The 23,015-nt window shown below is 43.2% G+C and overlaps 2 protein-coding genes across 3 annotated transcripts; one reads left to right on the top strand and one right to left on the bottom strand.

Annotated features, from left to right (window-relative positions):
- Nucleotides 1–782: 782 nt before the first annotated feature.
- Nucleotides 783–3,594, bottom strand: LOC119660807 (ATP synthase subunit beta, mitochondrial). Its single transcript, XM_038069647.1, has 5 exons — nt 3,442–3,594; nt 3,137–3,256; nt 2,447–2,505; nt 2,106–2,364; nt 783–2,049 (listed from the first exon to the last, which is right to left on the bottom strand). Exons 2-5 carry the CDS (start codon nt 3,201–3,203, stop codon nt 911–913), a joined length of 1,524 nt encoding a protein of 507 aa, XP_037925575.1. The 5' UTR covers nt 3,204–3,256; nt 3,442–3,594; the 3' UTR covers nt 783–910.
- A 5,714-nt stretch (nt 3,595–9,308) lies between these two features.
- On the top strand, nt 9,309–22,681 carry LOC119660954 (ceramide glucosyltransferase). 2 transcript variants are annotated; one of them, XM_038069992.1, is made up of 5 exons: nt 9,309–10,335; nt 20,517–20,658; nt 20,725–21,042; nt 21,127–21,582; nt 21,668–22,681. In XM_038069992.1, the coding sequence occupies exons 1-5, from the start codon at nt 10,238–10,240 to the stop codon at nt 21,896–21,898; spliced, it is 1,245 nt and encodes a 414-aa protein (XP_037925920.1). In that variant the 5' UTR covers nt 9,309–10,237; the 3' UTR covers nt 21,899–22,681. The 2 variants fall into 2 exon arrangements, with proteins under 2 accessions (XP_037925920.1, XP_037925921.1); XM_038069993.1 differs by lacking the exon at nt 9,309–10,335 and adding an exon at nt 15,387–15,678.
- Nucleotides 22,682–23,015: the final 334 nt, after the last annotated feature.

The raw sequence follows: 23,015 nt of genomic DNA, 5'->3' as shown, positions 1-23,015 counted from the left end.
GTATGGAAGACACCTCCGCTCCGTTGTCTTCGGTTTGATTTTGTAACGGATTTGGCTGAGGACTTCCGCAAAAGTCTTGCCTTCCGTCGGCTTAATAAGTTGGTCCTCATCTAGTCCGGTCCACCATCAAGCGGATGTGGACTTAGGATCCCGCATATCCTAAACAACTACCTACCGGATACTACTTTCCGTATCGCCTCGTCTCATAACACACGTAGTGCGGACATTTTTGTTGTACCCTTCCACTCTCCGATCCCGAGGTTTTGCCGGTCCTACAATGCCCTATAGCTTGGGTCCTTTGATTCTATTCCCCTCTCTAGCTTTAAGTGTAAAATAAGCCATTCACTTGCTACTCCCTGAGGACAATATGTAATAAGGAACTTACTTTCTGTGTATTGTGCTCATTAAATAAATAAATAAGAATTGCAAGGCGCTTACACACACATCTACCTAATGATACCTTACGATCAAAGCAAATTCTGCTCCAACCATCTTTTTCGAATCAGATCTAGATTCGTAACACAGAACTTCTCACTGGAAACTATATAAAAACAAGAGAAAGGGCCAACCGCCAGAAGGAGTTAAACTGCAAATGCTCCAAAACTGTTATTTCACAAACACTTGAGGATGTCCATGCTATACGAAACAAATCACACATAATAATGAAGGCAATTGCCCGTCATGTCATTATTTATCTCGAAATCCAAGGGTACCTTAAACTTCGCTCAAGCTACAGATATGAAGGGGATGGGCTATAAATTATTCCGAACTTAAAAGTCAGGTTCACTGTTTTTTTCCGACTTTATTTATTTCCATTACACTTCTCCATTTCTCACGATGAACTCTGGTGAATATTCTTGCCGCTCATCTAACGATGGTTTTAATTCTCTATAAACCTATTGATTTTAACTTAGGCTTCCTTAGCCAAGCGTTCAGCCTTCTCAACAACTTCCTCAATTGGACCAACCATGTAAAATGCAACCTCGGGCAAATGATCATAATCACCAGCCAAAATTTTCGTGAAGCCCTTAATTGTCTCTTCGAGTGGTACTAGTTTGCCAGCATGACCTGTGAAAACTTCGGCGACTTGGAAAGGCTGCGACAGGAAACGTTGAATCTTACGTGCACGCGCGACTGTCAGCTTATCTTCTTCAGACAACTCATCCATACCCAAAATGGCAATGATATCTTGCAGAGACTTGTAATCTTGTAGGATTTTCTGTACGCCACGGGCAACATTGTAGTGTTCTTGTCCGATAATGTTGGGGTCCATGATACGTGATGTTGAATCAAGAGGATCGACAGCTGGATAGATGCCCAATTCAGCAATAGCACGGGACAATACAGTAGTGGCGTCCAAGTGAGCGAATGTTGTGGCTGGAGCAGGATCAGTTAAATCGTCAGCGGGCACGTAGATAGCTTGTACTGAGGTAATGGAACCCTTCTTGGTGGTGGTAATGCGTTCCTGCATAGAACCCATATCAGTGGCCAAGGTTGGTTGATAACCTACAGCAGAGGGGATACGACCCAACAAGGCTGATACTTCGGAACCGGCTTGTGTGAAACGGAAAATATTGTCAATGAAAAGCAACACATCTTGTCCTTCTTGATCGCGGAAATACTCGGCAACGGTGAGACCTGTCAGGGCGACACGGGCACGAGCGCCTGGGGGTTCGTTCATTTGTCCGTAGACAAGCGCTACTTTCGAGGTCTTGTCCTTCAGGGAGATGACGCCAGATTCAATCATTTCGTTATACAAATCGTTTCCTTCACGCGTACGTTCTCCGACACCAGCAAAGACGGAGTAACCACCATGAGCCTTAGCGACGTTGTTGATAAGTTCCATGATCAATACGGTCTTACCGACACCAGCACCGCCGAACAAACCGATCTTACCACCTTTGGCATATGGAGCCAATAAATCGACGACCTTAATGCCAGTTACGAGAATTTCTTGCTCGACACTCATCTCAACGAATTCAGGAGCCTCGGCGTGAATAGGGGCGGTCTTTGTGGTGGCAATTGGGCCACGTTCGTCAATTGGTTCACCTGCATACAAAGATATCAATGAGCGCAAGAAAGTAATTATGAAAGCGGCATCTTACCAATTACATTGATGATCCGACCCAAAGTTTCAGCACCTACAGGGATACGAATGGGGTATCCGGTGTCTTTGACTTTCTGGCCACGGATGAGACCTTCGGTACCGTCCATAGCAATTGTTCGGACAGTGTTCTCTCCCAAATGCTGGGCGACTTCAAGAACAAGTCGAGGTGATCGGTTTTCCACTTCCAAGGCGTTTAGAATTGGTGGCAATCCCTCATCGAATTGTACGTCCACGACGGCACCGATGACAGCGACAACCTGTATCACAAGCACATAATGAGAATTCGAAAATTTAGAACAATCCTCGCTAAATGATTGCTATTTCCTAGTTGATGCTCACCTTACCAGGGGCGGCAGCACCAGCGGCCTTAGCGGCGGTTTTTGCGGCATATCCACGACCTGCAATAAACAATTATTTTAATTTAACAATCAAGCGTAATGCACCTAGCAAAGGAGACCATTCACGAGCAAGGAATCGAAGATTTCATGACTTCTTACGTAACCGACGAGTGCACCCTTACCTTAAGAAATGCTGCTGCAATTTCTTCCCCTGAACAGCACACAAATTATGTAAATCACCAAATTCATAGCCATTTTACCCTGAACATGAAAACCTCTGTCAAATTGAAATGTACTTTACCCGACTCACTGCGATACGGCCCTGTCAGCAACTTTTCCCAAAGTCAGGACCACAGCATTAGATGTTATGTGGTCCGGACCAAGTGAATTGTCACATGACGTTGGATGTAATTCACATAACCTCAAACAATACCTCACAGAACCTTATTTTACAGAAATTGCCAATTAGAAAAGACATTGGAGAGACCTCTGGGGTAACATTCGCTGAACAAAACACGATACTATCTTCCCATAACTATCCCCAAGTGCACACGACTTTTACTGCATTATGTAATCAAACAACCGCCGACATTTGTCTTCCAACTGGGATTTTTAACTTTCCAGACTTCTGGCTCGGGCCAGCGCTGGGCTAATTTGCAACGGCCAACAAGGACACTCATGGGTTACTTACCGTATTGATTGAAGAACGATAAAATCTTTGAGGCATCTGCCTTGGTGGCAGCCCGTAGTGCGAACATTTTGTCGTCCCAATTAACTCCTAGTTAGAACTTTTTACCTCAAGCACTTCAACCTGGAATATATCAAGGAAAACCGACGTTACACTCTATTTTCTTTTCCACTTGAAGCTAGAACTTGTACAACTATCACACTCGGGGAAGTCGGCCTCCGGCTACTCAAAGTTCTAACCAAAATGTGAGAAAAAATGGCCGACAACCATAAACCTGTTCCACTCACGATCCACAAAAGCGAACTTACCTCCCCGATGGGTCAAATCTGACTGAATTTGGACCTGCTATCGCGGAACCGAAACTGGTTTGCGAATCTTGCTCGTAGCCTCCTGTGACGGAGAATATATTCCTTCGTTTAATGGGAATGTTTCGTGCAATACATGCCCGGCTTCAAACCATATCTAATAGGCAGTACCCACACTCAACGAACCGGACTTGCGAATGTATTAGAGAAGGTTATCGGTCGGCATCTTCGCCACGGTATATCCCAGAATACAACAGCAGAATGACTGCGTGCGTGCGGAGGGAGAGAGTTGTCAAAGGAAGTTCGTTATATAATACGAACTTCTATGAAGAAATATACAAACCCGATGAATAATGAAGCACACAAAAAGTTCGGAACATTGAACTTTTACAATAAGTGGCGGCGCTTTTCGTTTTCGACAGTTATTGTTGAATCTCATTAACTTAAGGTGGTCATCCCATGTGAAGGCCGTTTTTTCGGCTTTATTTAGAATTTTTTTTTGAAGAACTGGACGAAGATACAAATACAAATTTTTCACCATAGATTTATTGATATCCCTTTGCAGCATTGTAAAGCGGCGACTGCACTTATCAGTCGTCGGATCAATAGCTGCAAGACATTTATATACCTCATACAAGAAGCGTGGGTTGTTGGTGGGGCAGTCACTTGCCTAAACTTCCAACATGCTGACCTATTGTATGCCAATGGAAGCGATCGACCCCGTACCTGCATGGTAGTCTCCAAAGACTTCCAGGCTAACCTGGTTAACGACCTATGTGATGGCGACACCACATCGGCTAAGCTAACCGTAAAAACTCAACAGGGAAATAAAGAGATACTATGGTCCTCTGCATATTTCCCCTACGACGCAGAAGATGTTCCCAGTGGAACATTCATCAGAGCTATCCAATATGCCAAAAGTAGAGGCATGGGGGTAATAGGAGGATGTGATGTCAACGCTCACCACATATGCCGGGGAAGTTCGAACATCAATGCAAGAGGATCGAGACTACTGGAGTATCTAGTAGGAACCGATTTGCAGATCCTAAATGTGGGTAATGAACCCACTTTCTTCAACGTGGTCAGGCGAGAGGTCATCGACATCACGGTGGCATCTCCTGACATCGCGTCTCTGATCGGATAGTGGAGGGTATCAAACGATATCACACTCTCGGATCACAGACGCATTGATTTCGTTATGGCCATGAATCTACCTTCACCCATTCCATTTCGGAATCCGAGGAAGACAGATTGGGTAATGTATCAAACAGAATTGAGCGCCCGAATCACGATCCCTGGGAAGCGCATCAAATCCATTACTGGAATTGAGAAGACAACCCAGATGATCACAACTAGCATGAGAGAAGCTTTCGAAGAAAGCTGTCCACTCAAGATGCCAAAGAAGGGTAAAACACCATGGTGGAACTCGGATTTGGCAAAACAGAGGAGAACGACAAGGACGCTCCTCAATCGTGCTCTGAAGGGTGAATCAAGCACTAGCTGGAATCGCTATCAAGAGGCACACAAGGCTCTAAAGAAGAGCATAAGATCGGCCAAACGATCATCTTGGAGACGCTTTTGCGAAGAGACTAACTCTCTTGAGGCAACCTCAAAGCTGAAGCGGATTCTGGTCAAAGAACGTAGCCAGAAACTGGGTTATTTACGTTTACAGAATGGGAAGTACACAGAAAGCGATGAAGAAACGGCAAATCATTTGCTTGAAGTACACTTCCCAGGCAGCACCCAAAATCTAATCTCGGGGCCAACAGGTGCATACAGCCCTCAACCGAGAGACTGGAATCTGGCATGCAAAGTAGTATCACTGGAGCGAGTGAAATGGGCATTTAACTCGTTCCATACATACAAGTCTGCAGGTCCGGATGGCATCATCCCTGCGCTAGTAATAGAAGGAATGGATGCCCTGGGTCTACACATTCGGAATATATATCGTGCATGTCTAACAACGGGTTCATTCCCAAACCAGGAAAACCCGCCTACACAGACGCAAAAAGCTTTCGACCGATCAGCCTAACGTCCTTTCTGCTAAAAGGACTAGAAAGACTAGTAGATCGGTTCATAAGGGATACACACATTCCTAAGTGGCCACTTCACCATAGGCAACACGCCAACCAGAAAGGCAAATCCACGGAGACAGCACTCCATGAACTTACGACAAAAATTGAAAAGGCGATGTCCGAAAAAGAATACGCCTTAGGCGCATTCATGGACATTGAAGGTGCCTTCAATTATGCCTCATTCGCGGCAATTTGTGATGCGGCAAGACATGGAATCGAACCGCTGCTAATCAGTTGGATCCTTCACATGCTAGAGTGGAGAAAAATCCACATATCGGTCGGCCAGAAGTCTATTGAAGCAGGATGTCTCAGGGGCTGCCCACAGGGAGGTGTTCTCTCTCCACTGTTATGGCTCTTGGTGATGGATACCCTGCTGTGGCTCCTGGAGGGCAAAAAAGTCTTCGCGCAAGCATTTGCGGACGACCTAGCCGTAATAATTACCGGCAAGTTTGCGGACACAATATGTGACCGCTTGAATGCAACTCTGCATGTAATCCACAGCTGATGCCTCCGCAATGGACTCACGGTGAACGCTAGGAAGACTGGACTAGTTATGTTCACTAGGAACGCCAGGTGGGGCAGCTATACGCTACCCACCTTAGCAGGGGCGGAAATCCAGCTGGCACAAACAGTCTCGCGGTTCAAATATCACTGGTGACAGTGGGATTTGTATCATGATTTGACGTCGGATGCCAGTCGACTCAGCTGTGAATGAGTACCTGAGTCAAATCAGGGTAATAATCTCCGGCGAACGCAATGCTGACCACATTGCCTCCTATAGTATACTGTAGTGTACCGTTACGGTCTGGAATGAAATGCTCTAACACGCTTCAAGGCCCTGATCCAATATGGATTGTTGTGCCAACGATTATTGTAAAGTTATGAATTAAGATTTGTAGGTAACATCTCTATGTATGAATAAAGTCTGTAGCTATGAAAATTGGTCGAATATTCTCAGAGATATTCCATTTCGAAATTTCAATTTGCAAGATGATCACCGATTTTTTAATATTACGACCAAAAATGGAAATTTATTATTAGTTAATCGAATGTTGCATTTAATTACGGGCAATAAAACACCTTACTTTCAGAAATTAAAAGAAAAAACTGCCAAATTCATTGATAATAAAATCAATAAAGAGTATAAACGTAACATAAACACATCAAATTAATAAACAGATTTTTTCTTATTTTAATGACTTGTGGAAGTAAACAATTTAGGTTCCAGTCATTAGTCTTATCATACTCAAAAGTACGTCTGATCTTCATCTCGTCAAAAAATGAAACACACAGTCGTTCCTTAATCTCGTACTTTGATTTTGATAGCAACTGTAGCCAAGATCCACGATTTCAGGATTTAGTTTTATCTTTACAACCCATTTTTTTAGTGTCAGCCCTGCTGGCAGTGCTATTTTTCTTTTGTATAGAGGCCTGTATGCTCCTGGTCCAGTATAGTAAAGAGATATGACAGAGGAAATATTCTCACTACTCCAACGCACTTTTTTAATCGGATTTTCCAATTCCCGAATTTACCCTTTCGTAAAAACACCCTTGAGTCAAAAAATAGTGCGTTCTGTCATTTGTAGACGTCGAAGTATTTTTGGGGTGCCTGTTTTCCCGTTGTAGCTCCAATATTTCCAATTCTCAGCTACAATCATTATCAACCCTGTTTTTAACATTTTATTTAGATTAGCAAACAAATGTACTTCCATCTTAATACAGGGTGCGGCAGCATAACTTCCTTTTTTCAAAACTCAATAAAAACTATTGTATGCATCGGAAAATATTTATTTATTTTTTATAATGTAGGTACATGTCTAAAGTTTTTATTTACATTGTTTTGAAGATCAAATCTGTTAGGTGACGTCCCCCCATTCTCCATACATTGCGTAAACCGATTTCTGGCGTTTGTCATGACTCTTGTTAGCATAGCAGGTGTTATATTGGCAATTTCTTCTTGGATGTTGGTCTTCAAATCTTGTAGGGTTCTTGGACGGTTCACATAAACACGGGATTTCAAAAAACCCCATAGAAAAAAATCACAAGGGGACAGATCGGGAGAGCGTGCCGGCCATTCCAAATCGCCTCTAATTGAGATAAGGCGCTCTGGAAAGTGTTCCCTCAAAACAGCCATCGATGCTCTTGAAGTGTGTGCTGTTGCACCGTCTTGTTGGAACCAAGTGTCCCCCAAATCCAAATTTTCTAGCCGTGGAAAAAAAAACTCTGTAGCATGTTTACATACCGGTCCGAATTCACTGCCACTGTAACCTCATTTTCCTCAAAAACCAGGGACCAATAATTCCAGCTGAGGAAATTTCACACCACACTGTGACTTTGGATGAATGCAAAGGCTTTTGATGCAATTCTAGAGGGTTGGTGTCAGCCCAGTAGTGCATGTTTTGTTTGTTAACCGACCCACACAAATGAAAATGGGCTTCATCGCTAAAAAAACAATAGCACCCTCGGGAACGACATCAAGAAGAAGCTCACACGCGTTCATCCGAGAATTGAAGTCACGTTTTGAAAGTTCCTGCACTATCGCCATCTTATAGGGATGAAAATGAAGATCATCACGAAGAATTCTTCTCACAGAACGATCGGATAGTCCAAGGGCAGATGCGTGTTTGCGCGCAGAACGCCGTGGCGATCGCAACATTGACGCTCTCACTGCTTCAATGTTCTCAGGTGATCTAACGGGCCGAGGGACTCCAGTTCTTCCTTTTGTCGCACCTGAAGTTTGTCTGAATGTAGTAACCCATGTAACAATTGATTTGCGGTCTGGGACGGGAGCCAACGGGGCTAAATTTAAGCGACTTCTAAATGCACGCTGTGTTGCAATAACCGAACATCCGCTTGAAAAGTAAACCTGAACGGCAAAGGCACGCTCCTCACTATTCCAACGCATGATGGCGACTGGACCGTGTCGGGACAAAACTTTACTGCCGCACCCTGTATTTGGCGTCTTTTCGACTCGATTGAACAGACGAAACACTTTCTATTTCGCTTTGACAACTTGCAGTCTATTGTTGCCTTTAATACAATTATCGGAAATTAAATTTGGATTTACTTATTCATTTATTTGAGGAGTCCACCATCAAGTTAATGATGGTATTAACCGGACCCCTCGTTCATGGGCAAGCACCCAACGGAAAAAAGGAAAAGGTTAGACGGTTTCATCTAAGAAGGGCACGAAGAATAAATATAAGCAGGAAACAATATCTAGCTACTACTTTCCGGTCGTACTGCGTGAAGCGAGATAGCGTCTGAAGAATTATGCCTCTACCTTGGGTGAAAACGTCTACCTATTTTCTATTTTTTAAGTTTCACCTTCAAATTGAATAATATCTTACATCTCAAAATCTAATATGCTGTAGCACCTTTTTCTATCTCCTGCGCTTTACTCTTTTGGATCTATCGTCTTGCACAAAACGTGTTTATTAAACTCGAGTGTTTTTGAAGTCGATCTTCCTACACTTTTCACAACGTTTTCTCCATTGTCAAATTGTCTCATTCTTCGGAAAACGAAAGAATCTTAAGGTGCTTCCTCTTTTGCCTTGATAACTATCACAACCATTTATAGCGGGACACACCATTTTCAATTTTTCACAAAAAACACAATTGATAAAAAAATTAAAAGAACAAAATTTTAGCACTTCGCAATAAAATATTCGCAACGATTTTCAAAACGAAACGGATTACTCAATAATCACGACCCAGTTGACGTCACGCCAAATTCAAATATGGCGGACATAATGTTCGGATGATATTACTTTGTCTAGTCTGTGTACACTGCATGACAGGTATGTTCAGTTTGGGCGCGATTTGACAGTAGTGGTTAGATGAGCTTCGGGCTCCGTCGAAATGTGTGGAAAACGGAAGAAGTAGATAAGTTTTTGTCTAAGCGTCATAATCACGGGAGATCCACGAGTTTTCGTCAGAATATAAATGAAAGAAGTTGAATTATGACAAGAAGATATCCTAGCGTGTGACAAGTGACGTTAGAATGCAAGTCTCTTCGGCCAATTCCGCGTGAACTGCTGTGCCCCAAGTTTTGTTTGTATCTCGTCGGGCGGTTAGTCTGTTTCAAGCCGTGTTATATTACTCGCCTAATTGGCATTGTGGTGTCTTTTATAATTTTGTGCCCGTCCCACTGTTCTATAAAATAATCCATGTGCCTCTCGGTTTGAGTCGTGATCCTTTAGAGGAAAGTTCGAGAGATTGTTTGCGGCGAGAAACTTCACCGCTGCAGGGATTCTCAATTGAAGCGCCTGGTAACCTGTTTTCCAATTAGTCCGTCCACCGGCAACAGCCGAAAGTGGATAGTGGGATCCGCTAGTTTCCGCGATGCACTTGAATTGGACGTCCTTCAAATTGCCCCCAAGTGAAAGCAATCGTGCCTGCATACGGTCGTGCGGTCTTTGAAGCTCGCGCCTCGTCCGTATATTATTTCGGCCTGTCCAAAGTGCAGGCTCGACGTACACAAAAATTCATTATCCGATCATTTCGGCTTCGCATTTATGAGTCTGCCAGGCCTCCGCTACTGCAAGCGCTTCGACCAGAAGCAGGTTAAGGATACTCACGAGAAAACTTCGGAACTACATGATTGATGAGTGGCAGTGGAAGTAAACAACGAAATATTGCATCAAACTTCCAGGAGTCCAGCTTGCAAGGAGCCCAGCTGGTATAGCAGGCAAACATTGTAACGTTGCTAAGTCGATAGGGGAATGTCACCAATGATCTACACCCTCTACGGCTTTGCGATATTTTTCTTCGTATTCTGGTGCGGTAAATGGCTCATTCATTTGCTGGCTATCAGCTACGGGTGAGTAATAGAACTAAGACAGTATGCATCATAATAATTTAAACCCCACCTCATCGAGCACCGATTACTTTGCGTCGTTATTCCACAGGTAACGCCTGTCATTCAACTGTTGTTTTTCTGTTTTTGTTTACTCCCTTGAATGGTTCTTATTAGAGCCGCCATCGTAAATAGATTCCATGGATCACGGGTGATCAGTAACAACAATGTCCATTCTTCCGCTAACAATCCGCCGGCAATATTACCATAAACAAATTGTTAAGGCGGCTGCCGAATTAACACCTTTCAAGGGGTAAATGTCATTCAAATCAAGGCGACAAGAGAACAAATATTTTTTGTGTAGTTGCGGTAGTTGGCTTAAAAAAATGTATAATTCTTGCATGAACAGATGCTTTGTTCATGCAAATACTAAGTTTTGATAAATCCTATTAGAATTCTGTAAAACACTGGCATCTTAGGAACACCCCGTCGTTCCGTTCTCATTGGGAGTCATCATAAGCCTGGTGGAACAATAAAAACAGTACCCACATAAACCTAAAGCGGGTATCCTGAAGGTTCGAGTTAAATTGAGTTAAGAGTTACATTTCAATTTGTCAAGGGTTCGATGAGGATTGCACCTTGATCTCTAAGAATTTTTTGTTTTAATAAAAATGTGGCGTTGATACACACCATAATTGGGGACCTCGCCGCAAAACCGGGGTGTCTGCAGTTCCTTATTAAGACAGGCCTAGACCGGATACCAGTTTTTGCGCCATTGATGATGATGATGATGTTAATACATAACAAGTCGGCATGTAGATGTTTTAGGTATGAAAGATTGTACCTTTCTCTTTTATAAGAAACTCAGTCATCCCGTGTGTCGAATTCGAGGAATTGTTTCTTTTTGCCATCGATTGTATCCAGATGTAGAGTAGAATATTTTTTTTGGGTAGACCTGAGTCTAGGACGGATCATCGCGAGCCATAATGGCAGCGTCCCATTGGATTGCGGGCGGTAAGCCGTAGTTCGCTATGGTTTGAATCCCAGTAGTTTGCCTAACTTCGAGAAAAGTGTGGAAATCTTCAAAAGATTCTGGCCTGGGCACGCCAGAATTGCTGTCATCGGCGTAACCCACCACCGTGTCCTCTGGAACCGGAAGGTTAAGCACATCATTGTACATGATGTTCCACCGTAGTGGGGCCAGTACACAGCCCTGTGGGGCACACGCGGAGACAACGTACTCCTTGGGTCCATCATCGGTATTATACCACAGTGTTCGCTCATGCAAATAGCTACCTATAATAGCGGCGAGGTAGGTGGGAACACCAATCGTCGCCAAAGATTTTCGTGTAAGGTTCCAATTGGCCGAGTTAAATGCATTCCTCACATCCAGGGTGACGACCACACAATATTTACTGGTACAACATGTTCCGGGAATTGCAATTTCGGCCAAGCCAGTAACCATTTTGATGGCATCAATGGTTGATTTGTCTTTACGGAACTCATACTGCCTATTTGAAAGGCCCCCTTGGCTCTCGACGACTGAATCTATTATAAATAATCCGCTCCAACATTTTCCCCATTGTGTCTCGAAGACATGCGTCTGTAGGAGGACGGTTCCCCTGGGGGTTTGCCAGCCTTAGGCAGCAGCACCAGCTTCTGCCGCTTCCACGGTGCTGGAAAGATACCTTCGGACATGCACGTTTCGAACAGCTCCGCGAACATATCCGGTCTACATTTGATGGCAAGTTTGAGGGCTTTATTCGGTATGCCCCGGTCCAGACCCGGGGCTTTACTGTCGCCTATTCGACTGCAAATCCCCAGCAGCTCATCCCTGGTGACTGGTGGAATCGGCGTCACATCCAGGGCACGCTGGAAAGTGACAGTACCCCGCTCTTGTTGGGGAAATAACCCCCGGATTATTTTCAACAAGAGCATAGGGCATGTGACCTGCGGAGATGATCGACCTCTGAATCGCCCTGTCAAGATTTTATAGGGGGCCACCCGGCCGATTTATGTCCACTTCCAAACAGAGCTCCTTGAAGCATTCCCTCTTACTCCGGTGGATGGCCAGCTTGAGGTTCTTGCGAGCTTCCCTATAGGCATGCTCCTTTTGCCCTTGATCGGTCCTACCTATTGCTTTCTAAGCCGTTCGGCAAATCGATCGAAGACCGGCAAGTTCACTATTCCACCAATAATTGGGTCTTCTAGTGGAGAATGAGCATCTTCTAGGCATCGACGGGTCACATGCCTTAGAGATGCTTTGTTTAACATGGAAAGCTCTATCCGGGGAGGTGCCTGCTTTGCTAGGCAGGTCTATTCACACTTCCATCCCGGTGTTCTTTTGGATTTCGGCTTCCGGGGTGCGGGTATCCTACTTTGTGGCTTCGTCCTTAGTTCAAAGGTGATTGCCTGGTGGTCGCTGTACGTGAAGTCCTCGCTAACTTGCCAGGACATGCCCACTTGCCAGTGCAGGGCTGACAAAAGTCAGATCAACAGTTGAACCAGTTCCCCCTTTCCGATAAGTGTTTACATCGCCTTCGTTGGCCAGAACTACATCTAACTGGGCAAATGCTTCTAATAAGCACCGCCCCCTTGCGTTAGTCCCTTTCTGCCCCACTCGATAGCCCACGCATTAAAGTCACCGGCTATCACCTTTGGACCTCGTCCCCTTGCGTCCTGAACAAGATCATCTAACAGTTCTTCAAACTCAGGAAGTGTGAGGCTCGGTGGAGCGTAGTAACTGTATACGAATATACCGCTTATTTTCGCCCACACAAAGCCACTAGCCGCCTGACGCATGCTATAGTGTATGGCTTGACGACCGCACGGCCATATCGCCGCTCCACCAGTCGAATCTGTGACCCATACACCACCGTAGAGATTTCTGTACGGTTCACTAATGATAGCAACTTCCATCGCGGATTCGTAAGCGGTATGCGCTAGCAAATCTTATGCGACCCTGCAATGATTAATGTCTATTTGTATTAACCTGCCTCAAAACGAATATTTCAGCTCTGGTCAATAAGGCGGATTTGCGCTCAATATAATTCGTAGGCATGTCGTGTTCTACGAATTATATAAAGGAGCATTCAACATCTGCGAGCCGCTACGGTCACGCTGCTCCCAGGGCAGAGGTGAGGCAGCGTCTGACGATTTGCCTCTGCCCTGGTAAGGAACCGTAAAGCCGTCGTCGCTTGACTTTTTTTAAAAAGTTTGGGTGCAAGCCCTAAGCAAGGGGTCCGTGGACCAGAAAAGAGGGAGTAAGTTGCTCCCCAATTGGTCCGGTCCTGCATCAAGTTGATGCGGACTTAGGACCCCCTTCATTCTCAAAACGAATCTTCTCTGGATGTTACCTTATCGAGGTCCTTGCACTAGATATAGATCTTATGTTTTTGAGAAAGAGCCGCGACATTCTCCCAAGTGAGTTTAAAACTTGGTTACGAAAGCCGTCAGTTTTCCTCACGCTGGATTTTTTCAGTTCAAACATGACATCCCCTTTCTGGGTCCTCCGGATTTTGCTGACATTTCGGGGTCAGATTTCACCTTCTTCAGTATCTCTGCATACGTTAGATGTCGTCTGCTGGAGCTTACAATTGCCTCCGGGCGAATTCGCATCTTTGGTTTCTTATTTCTTTTATTATTCACGACCTTAGGCCAACCATCGTTCTTATTTTCTTTCAGTTTCGGTTCACTAGTCAACTTTCCTACTTTTGGTACTTTCTTATTCTTCCTGTGACCTATTGTAAAGCACGCTGATCGTTCTCACCATGTTCTTAACGGCTTGGTGCACGTTGTGTTTGTCTTGATGAATTCGGACAGCTGTGAATGGTAGAGCAGCTGCCATACTGCGATCCAAGCGTAAATGGTATCGAGTAATTCAGGTATACAGCAATTTTTCCGTCTTCTCTAATACAAAGAGTCGGTGTTCTGTTATTATGGTACTTCCTGTTGAAGAAATGCCCGCCTTAATTTTTCTCGGAGGCGGTTATAGCGATTGAGACCCAATTTGGTACAAAGGTGGGAGGGGGGGGGGGGGGATCCCCATACATATAAAAGGAGGGTGTAAAATTTCTTTTCATCAAATATAGTCGTGTGGGGTATCAAATTAAAGGCCTCGGTTAGTACTTTTCAAAGCAGGTCTTAGTTTTGACATTTGTTGGAAAGGTGGGTGTGATCATTTCTTTAAAGGGGCCATTTTCAGAAACTACCAAACGGAAAAATTAGAAGGCTGCCACTATATGGTGCCTGGGTTCCGAAATACCTTTCATACCGATATCTATTCAAATAAAGTTAATAATATTATATTACTATAATTTTTAGTAATTCGCTTCAAAACCCCCTTAAGTTCATCCTAGCACCACAAAATTGCAGCGATTTAGGCTATAATGTAGAGCATGATGTTACCAAGTTTGGTGGGATTCGCACTATTCCTAACAAAGTTATAATACATCAAAGTTGTCGCTTCTTTAGACTATGAATGTCAATATCACCAAGTGGATACTCTCACATAATATATGCTACGTACTAAGAAATACACAAAACCTTTCGTACCTGAAGCGTCCAGCTTCCAGTTTCAGCTTACTTGTTGAAGTACTTCTGAATTCATTACCCTGTTCGCTAGTGTATAGTGGATAACTTGGGCATTTATTGTTAGAAGATTGGTGAGGCAGAGAATCGAACAGATCTACCGATTTCTTCAAATGTAACTTGCACCTCAAATTTGCATATGGAAAGTATACACAAGAATCGTTTTCTCGTAAATTTGTATTCTTTTTCAATGAATTTTTGAATATGTTGAGCTGGGAATGTATTTGACCTTGGCATTTCAATTCAGATGATCTTTCAATTCAAAATAAGTTTTTTTTTTACTTGCATTCTGAATAAGGTTCCGCTTCCATGTTGCCACCGATCGCGGCACGTTTCCCATAAAATGTTATCAACACGTTTCGACATTTTTTCTCGAATCCAAATTAAATTCAATAAAATTTAAATCAGCCCTCCAAAGTCTCTTATCACAGACAATAGCTTGACTTCAGGTCATAGTACATCTAAGAGGTATTACCCACAATCAGTGGACCGGACTTGCGGAAGTATTGAGGGAACTTCTCCAGACACATCATAGGCACTAAGCCACATTTAGATACTGCCAGATTTTGAGGGCCTATGATGCGTACCGATAGGCTTCCCCAATAATTTCCCCAAGTCCGGCCCATATACTGTGGTACAGGTACTTTCCAGCAGGTTCACACGTTGAGATATTCTTAGTCATTCGGTTCAATTTATGATTCACTTGTCTGGCGGCGAAATGTTCTCTGGTTGACTCACACTGTTTTCAAGCTTGTTAAGCAATTAATCCAGTATTGAGTAAGTGTTCTGAAACTTTTGGGTAAATACAACAATTACTATACGCGATGACTCGATTTCCACTTCATATTCGCAGTGACGTAAGTGCGCGGTGGACTGATAACAATTTATACTTACATAACAGTCTGTTCGTCAGATGGCGAGGACTGGAAATATCGTTCCATCAAGGCGTGTTTTCCGCATGGCGTTATGTCGTAAACATAGTAATGCTACTGCAGTGCAGCTTACATGGCGAGGATTTTCATTCATTTCCACTAAAATCTGGCCGGTTAGCAACGCAACTTTTATCTGAAAGCATGATTCCTTGGGTAAATCTTATTGCTAGATGCATTTCGATTTCGAACATAGTATGAGCAATAAAATTCATGCGCATGAGATTAGATTAAGGTAGTATGATCAGATATTATTCCGAAAATTGATGGGATTGTTTTCGCACTTTGGATGTAGAGACCACGAAAACTTCGGAAATTGTTAGACATGTTTAGTTAGAACATTTTGTAGGCTGCTATTTTTATTTTTTTTGGTAGGGTAGGTGAATGCATTTACGCAGTGTTGGACTCCCGATTCGGTACTTCGTCGGACTACCAACTAAACACCTCCCCATCGTCAGAGAGCTAGCCTGGAACCGTTTGTCACATTACTTCGAGCCAGCCCCCGAACTCTCCCGCCTTGCGGAGGCTTCAAATCAGGGAATTCCTTTCACCAACGGGAGGGGAGAGGAGGAAGGGAACTGTCAGTTCAAGGAACCTCCTGCCATCCGGCTCCTCCACCGGTCGAGTTCTATCTTCTTAGCAACAAGAAGGGTCCGAACGTAATGGGCAACACGGTTCCAGCTGCCAGCAGTCCTCAGCATCTCTTCCACAATGTTGTCTGGAGAGAGATCCCCCGTGTTTAAATAGAGCTGCTGACGAACCCCATCCCACCTTCCACAAGAAAAAAAAGTGTGGTGGGCATCGTCCACAACTCCATTGCAAAACACACAATCCGGAGAACGCGCCTTTCCAATCTTGTGCAGGTAAGACTGAAAACTCCCATGCCCACTTAAAAATTGGGTAAGGAAATAGTCAGTCTCACCATGCTTCCGATTCAGCCACGCACCTAGGTTGCCGATGAGCCGCGCAGTCCATCTGCCTCTAGTTTCATTTTGCCAAGAGAGCTGCCACTCGTCTAGAGTGTGTTGCCGTTCTTCGCGAGCAACCACCTCCCTTGCGCTTGTATATGGCCTGACGCTCCCTAGCAAGAAGGGCAACGGGGATATGTAACTCCCGCGATCACCATCGTCTACGATATACCTGCTATTAGCTACTTACTTTGATCTGTATCTTCCCAATTTTATATCAATCTATTTTTTCTCTTATTTGGAATATCTCGAATTGCTCAGTTGATGCCGCTGCCCGGTGAAATTATTTTTATTTATTTTTATTATTATATTTTTTCATAAAGATTTCTATGTTGCACTTTAGTTTGTGAATCTGCTCTGTATCATCATCATCAACGGTGCAACAACCGGTATCCGGTCTAGGTTTGCCTTAAGGGGGTCATCCCGTGTGAAGGCCGTTTTTTTTGCCTTTTTTTGAAAAATTATTTTGGAGAACGATAAAGATAGAATCGTGATTTTTTCACCATATGTTTATTGATATCTCTGGTATATGTGATAAATTTTTCAGCTTGATATCGTAGCTAGTTTTCGGAACACGTGTCAATTTATGCACCCATCTCCAAAAAAAGGTGTTTTTCTGCTGCCACGCTGGAGGGCGCTGTGTTCATCTGAAGAAAAAAAAAACTAAACGGCATTTTAATGTGGACAACATTCTACGGTCCGCAAACTAGGATAATTAGAAAATATTAAAAGGTAAATTTTTGGTGGAATTAAACTTAATTTTTTGGATTGGTGTTTTTTACGGCTTTTTTTATGAATAAAAAAAAAACTACCCGTCCGATTGCAATTATCCTAGTTTGCGGACCGTAGAAATGTGTATTAAAGAAGTGAAAATTTCAAAGAATTTGGTTGGATAGATTTTGAGCTATGGTGGCAGCCGATTTTCAAGATGCAGTTTCGAGAAAAACGCATTTGAAAATTTAAATGTCATTACCAACAGTAAAATTTTAACTCACGATTAATCTGTTACACTTGGTCCGTAGAGAGCGCCCTCCGTTTCTTCAGAAAAGTCTTGTAAGGCCGATTGTTGTTCTCTGGTTTCAATTCTGGCTCTTTTAGCGAGGTCAGTCAATCGCCGTTCGGACCGCCAAATTCGCGCTTCATTTAGGCGGTCGGCATAAACCTGACATATGTGACCAACTTGACATCCCATTGTCACTAGGATTTTGAGAATGCCATTGAATCCTTCATTGAAAATAATTACAGCCAGAAAAGTGACTATTTCTACATCCTTGGCCCCAGAATGAGGGTGTTTAGGAGCGAAAGTCCAAATCAATACATTTAACGACTCATTGTTATTCTGGATCTCTGCTCCTAAACATCTGTTCAAGAGATCATCTCGTGACAAATCTTCGTAGATTGGTTTGATGACTGTTTGAACTTCTTCAGTCAGAGGTGCCTTCTCGTGGTGGAAACTGTCTGCCTCGTCTTCTTTTTCTACCATAGATATTGCCCTTATAGACTTTCCGGCCAGGATCATCCTCATCCATACGGATTAAGTGACCCACCCAACGTAACCTATTGAGCCGGATTTTATCCACAACCTGACGGTCATGGTATCGCTCATAGATTTCGTCATTGTGTAGGCTACGGAATCGTCCATCCTCATGTAGGGAGCCAAAAATTCTTCGGAGGATTCTTCTCTCGAACGCGGCCAAGAGTTCGCAATTTTTCTTGCTAAGAACCCAAGTCTCCAAGGAATACATGAGGACTGGCAAGATCATTGTCTTGTAAAGTAAGAGCTTTGACCCTATGGTGAGACGTTTCGAGCGGAACAGTTTTTGTAAGCTGAAATAGGCTCTGTTGGCTGACAACAACCGTGCGCGGATTTCATCATCGTAGCTGTTATCGGTTGTGATTTTCGAACCTAGATAGGAGAAATTATCAACTTTCTCAAAGTGGTATTCTCCTATCCTTATTCTTCCTGTTTGACTAGTGCGGTTTGATGTTGGTTGGTTGGTTTTCGGTGCTGACGTTGCCACCATATACTTTGTCTTGCCTTCATTGATGTGCAGCCCAAGATCTCGCCTCAATCGCTGCCTGCTCGATCTGGATGAAGGCAGTTTGTACGTCTCGGGTGGTTCTTCCCATGATGTCGATATCGTCAGCGTAGGCCAGTAGTTGGGTGGACTTAAAGAGGATCGTACCTCTTGCATTTACCTCAGCATCACGGATCACTTTTTCGAGGGCCAGGTTAAAGAGGACGCATGATAGGGCATCCCCTTGTCATAGACCGTTGTTGATATCGAATGGTCTTGAGAGTGATCCTGCTGTTTTTATCTGGCCTCGCACATTGGTCAGGGTCAGCCTAGTCAGTCTTATCAATTTCGTCCGGATATCGAATTCTCTCATGGCCGTGTACAGTTTTACCCTGGCTATGCTATCATAGGCGGCTTTAAAGTCGATGAATAGATGGTGCAACTGTTGTCCATATTCCAACAGTTTATCCATCGCTTGTCGCACAGAGAAAATCTGATCTTTTGCTGATTTGCCTGGAGTGAAGCCTCTTTGGTATGGGCCAATGATGTTCTGGGCGTATGGGGCTATCCGGCCCAACAAGATAGCGGAAAATATCTTATAGATGGTACTCAGCAACGTGATACCTCTATAATTGCTGCACTGTGTGATATCTCTCTTTTTATGTATCAGAAAGATAATACCTCGTTGCCAATCGTCAGGCATTGATTCGCTGTCCCATACCTTGAGCACAAGTTGATGAACCACTTGCTCAAATTGCTTCAAAACCTCAGTACCGGTTTCTTCCTATTTTGAAAGCCAGAGAAGGCATTTGTTAAACGATGGCTGCTCGATAATCGTTGCATCGTTGAAAAACAAGCAACTTTGTACGAACCCTCCTGTTGGTGCTGCCATCGGTAATATTTTAACATTATGTACTTATTGAATTAAGGGGAAAGTCTGACGCCTTGTGTGTAATTCTCATAGCTTAGAGGAGTTCCTTCTAAGTTGTTCGTACTGCTCATTATCGTAACTTGATTAATGTCGCTGTTCAAGACCCATCGGTAGGCTTCGATATTCTTGGTCTAAATGAGAATCTTGCTTTACCAATAACTGCAGGTGCCTCAGATATCCCATCCCCCTTAGCGTTAGGACCTTATAGCACGAAATTTGTAGTTTCCCCGGAGATAATTTTTTATTCGAGCATAGATACTTGTTTATTGATAAGACTTTGGTCTGAGTAAGCTGCAATATTGACACCAGCTACTTCCTTCCGCTGGGTCCCAATAGAATATGTGAAGAATATCAGTCTAAATCCAGATCCTCCATTGATGAATTCAAATTTTCCCGTTCGCTCAGATTTAAATGGTCACGATGGAAGTGTGGTTTGTTTTGTTTTTCGAGTTTAGTTCCATCTTCATAGTTGGCTGCCATGGCTTTAGTTATACAGTGGAATGCAGGTGGATCTTGGCAAAACACCTTTTTGTCGAGGCACCGCCTAGTGTCCAAAGTCCGCTACTGGCAGTCATCTCTTAACCTATGTGACTACTCAACCCCTGGTAAGGTAGTCACATCTGGGAGAGGAGGAGAAGATTTCCCTTATTGAGCTCCTTCACCACTTCGAGGAAGGAGCTTATTGTAAGACTGTAAAGTTAGGAATTATCCCAGTCCAGGGCATTTAATAATCATACTAAAATATATTTTTCCTACTTTCTCGTTTCAGGAAGTATAAATTGCATAAGAAAGTTTGCAATGCACCACGTGAAACGCCTCTCCCTGGCGTTTCGATAATGAAGCCGTTGATGGGTACAGATCCGAATCTTGCTCCTAACTTAGAAACGTTTTTCACTATGAACTATCCTGAGGTAAGTAGTTCAATGTAGGTTTGGAATTTCTTAATTTTACCATTTCTTTTTCATGTGACCGTGCAGTATGAGTTGTTGTTTTGTGTGGAAGATCCCGGCGACCCCGCTGTCGACGTTGTGCAGAATTTATTGAACAAATATCCATATATCGACGCCCGCTTATTCCTGGGTGGCTCAAATGTAGGCGTCAATCCCAAAATTAATAACATGTATCCAGGTTATCAAGCTGCTAAGTATGGCTTTATAATGATATCGGACAGTGGCATTCGAATGAAAGACGATACCTTGTTGGATATGGTGAACCATATGAGCGATAAAGTCGCCCTTGTTCATCAGATGCCATTCACATGTGATAGAGACGGTTTTGCCGCCACTTTTGAAAAGGTTGGTGTGGATGAGCGTGGCTCGTACGGCTACTAGCCTGATCCTCGAAATCAACCACTAACATTCGTGAATATCTCATTACAGATATTTTTCGGAACAGTCCAGTCTCGTATTTATTTAAGCGCAGATTTCCTTGGAATCAACTGCCATACCGGCATGTCTTGTCTACTACGAAAAAGCGTGCTAGACGAACTGGGCGGAATAAGCGCGTTCGGCTGCTATTTAGCTGAAGACTTCTTTATCGCCAAAGCACTTACCGATCGTGGATGGAAAATGCGGATAAGTAGCCAGCCGGCATTACAAAATTCAGGCTTTTGCGATATTGGCTCGTTTCAAGGCCGCTTGACACGATGGGCTAAACTACGTGTAGCCATGGTGCCGACAACGATTCTGCTAGAACCGTTAGCAGAATGTATGATCGTTGGGGCATTCGCATCGTGGTCCGTTTCGTTTTTATTTGGATGGGATTCTCTTGTGTTCTATTTAATACATATTCTTATGTGGTTCCTATCAGACTGGATACTTTTGTCAATAGTTCAAGTAAGTCCGGATTATCTCTTGTTTTTTGGTATTTGTCCTTTTTCTATCATCGATTTTATATGTTTTGATTTTCCCTTCTTTCCAGAACGGCTCTTTGCCATTTAATAAATTCGAATTTGTTGTCGGTTGGCTGTTTCGTGAAATTAGTGGACCATATCTATTTTTACATGCATTATGGAATCCTGCAATACGGTGGCGTACACGTGTTTATAAGCTGGAATGGGGTGGTGTCGCGTACGAGCTATCAGCAGGCGTGAAGACGTCACCAACCACATCCCTGCCGCCGGCTGCATCGTTGTGCAAAGAGAAGTCATAGCCAAAAATTAAATTTATAATTTAAGGAACCCTAGGACAGCTAAGACGTGTGTAGAGTATACTTTGCTAGTTTTGTAAGTGAAATCATTTCTAAGAGAAGAAACAAAACGACAAGCTTGTGTAATATATAAACATTAATGTAGTTGTAGAGACCCAGGATTTAATTTAATTTTTCCATTATCCGACGGCCAGGCGTTTTGTTTCGCGTGAGAATTTTGCAGTATGGAATTCGCCCCCCTTTTCATTTTCAATAAAATCGTCATTCCTCGGATTCTCTTTTGCATGAATAAAGAAAGATTAGTTAGAATACATTTGCTGACGGACTTGTCCGTAAAGAAACGTCTTAATGTAGTTCATAAATTATACCCTAATGTTGAGTGTATAGAAATAATTTTTTCGGGCGCACATGTTTAGTGGTTAGATCAACGCATTCCTTATTGAGCTCATTAGAACGAACGAGTTATCTAATATTATTTTTAGTCGCCATGATGGATATGCTAGTGGTTACTTATTTTTTGCCGCGGAAAAATTTCGATTAAAAGCTTCGAAATAGAGTCCGGTGCGATATAGCGTACAATTTTATATTTTTATAAATGTGTATATTATTTTCCTCCATTCTTTTACCTCTAACAACAAAGCGGTGGCTTTACAGGCTGTAAATCTTGGAAAAGAAATTTATATTTACTGTAAAATTCCGTGAGCTTGAGTTGTCAATGTAATCAAAATGGGTAAACATTACCGAAATTTGTAATAACATGGAAAACAAGAATTTGACAGAAAACAAGGGTCGTATTAGTATATCTAGTGGTTTCCAACAGAGAAAGGTTTTATGCTGGCCCGACGATTGCAATCGCGGCGCAGAGGCAACCTTAACAGACACTGCTTTGCCTCTGAAAACGACTAAGGATGTTTTTGGCCCCGTTTTTAACAAGGTCGGCAATGAAATAATTCTCTTTATTTTCTTCGTCGGCATGCTCCAATTTATATCGAAGGCTATCTATTCGAATCAACTGGACTGAGGAAGTGCATTAGGCTTAACTTCCAATGAAGCTGAAGGTTTAGCACGCCTCCACCGTCGAAACAGCTAAGAAATCTGCATCGAGGTCTGCTAATTTGTT

This window comes from Hermetia illucens, chromosome 7 (genome assembly GCF_905115235.1).
Source record: "Hermetia illucens chromosome 7, iHerIll2.2.curated.20191125, whole genome shotgun sequence".
NCBI classification, from domain to species: domain Eukaryota; kingdom Metazoa; phylum Arthropoda; class Insecta; order Diptera; family Stratiomyidae; genus Hermetia; species Hermetia illucens.
Note: the sequence above shows the minus strand (reverse complement) of the source record. Positions and strands in the feature narration are given on the sequence as shown.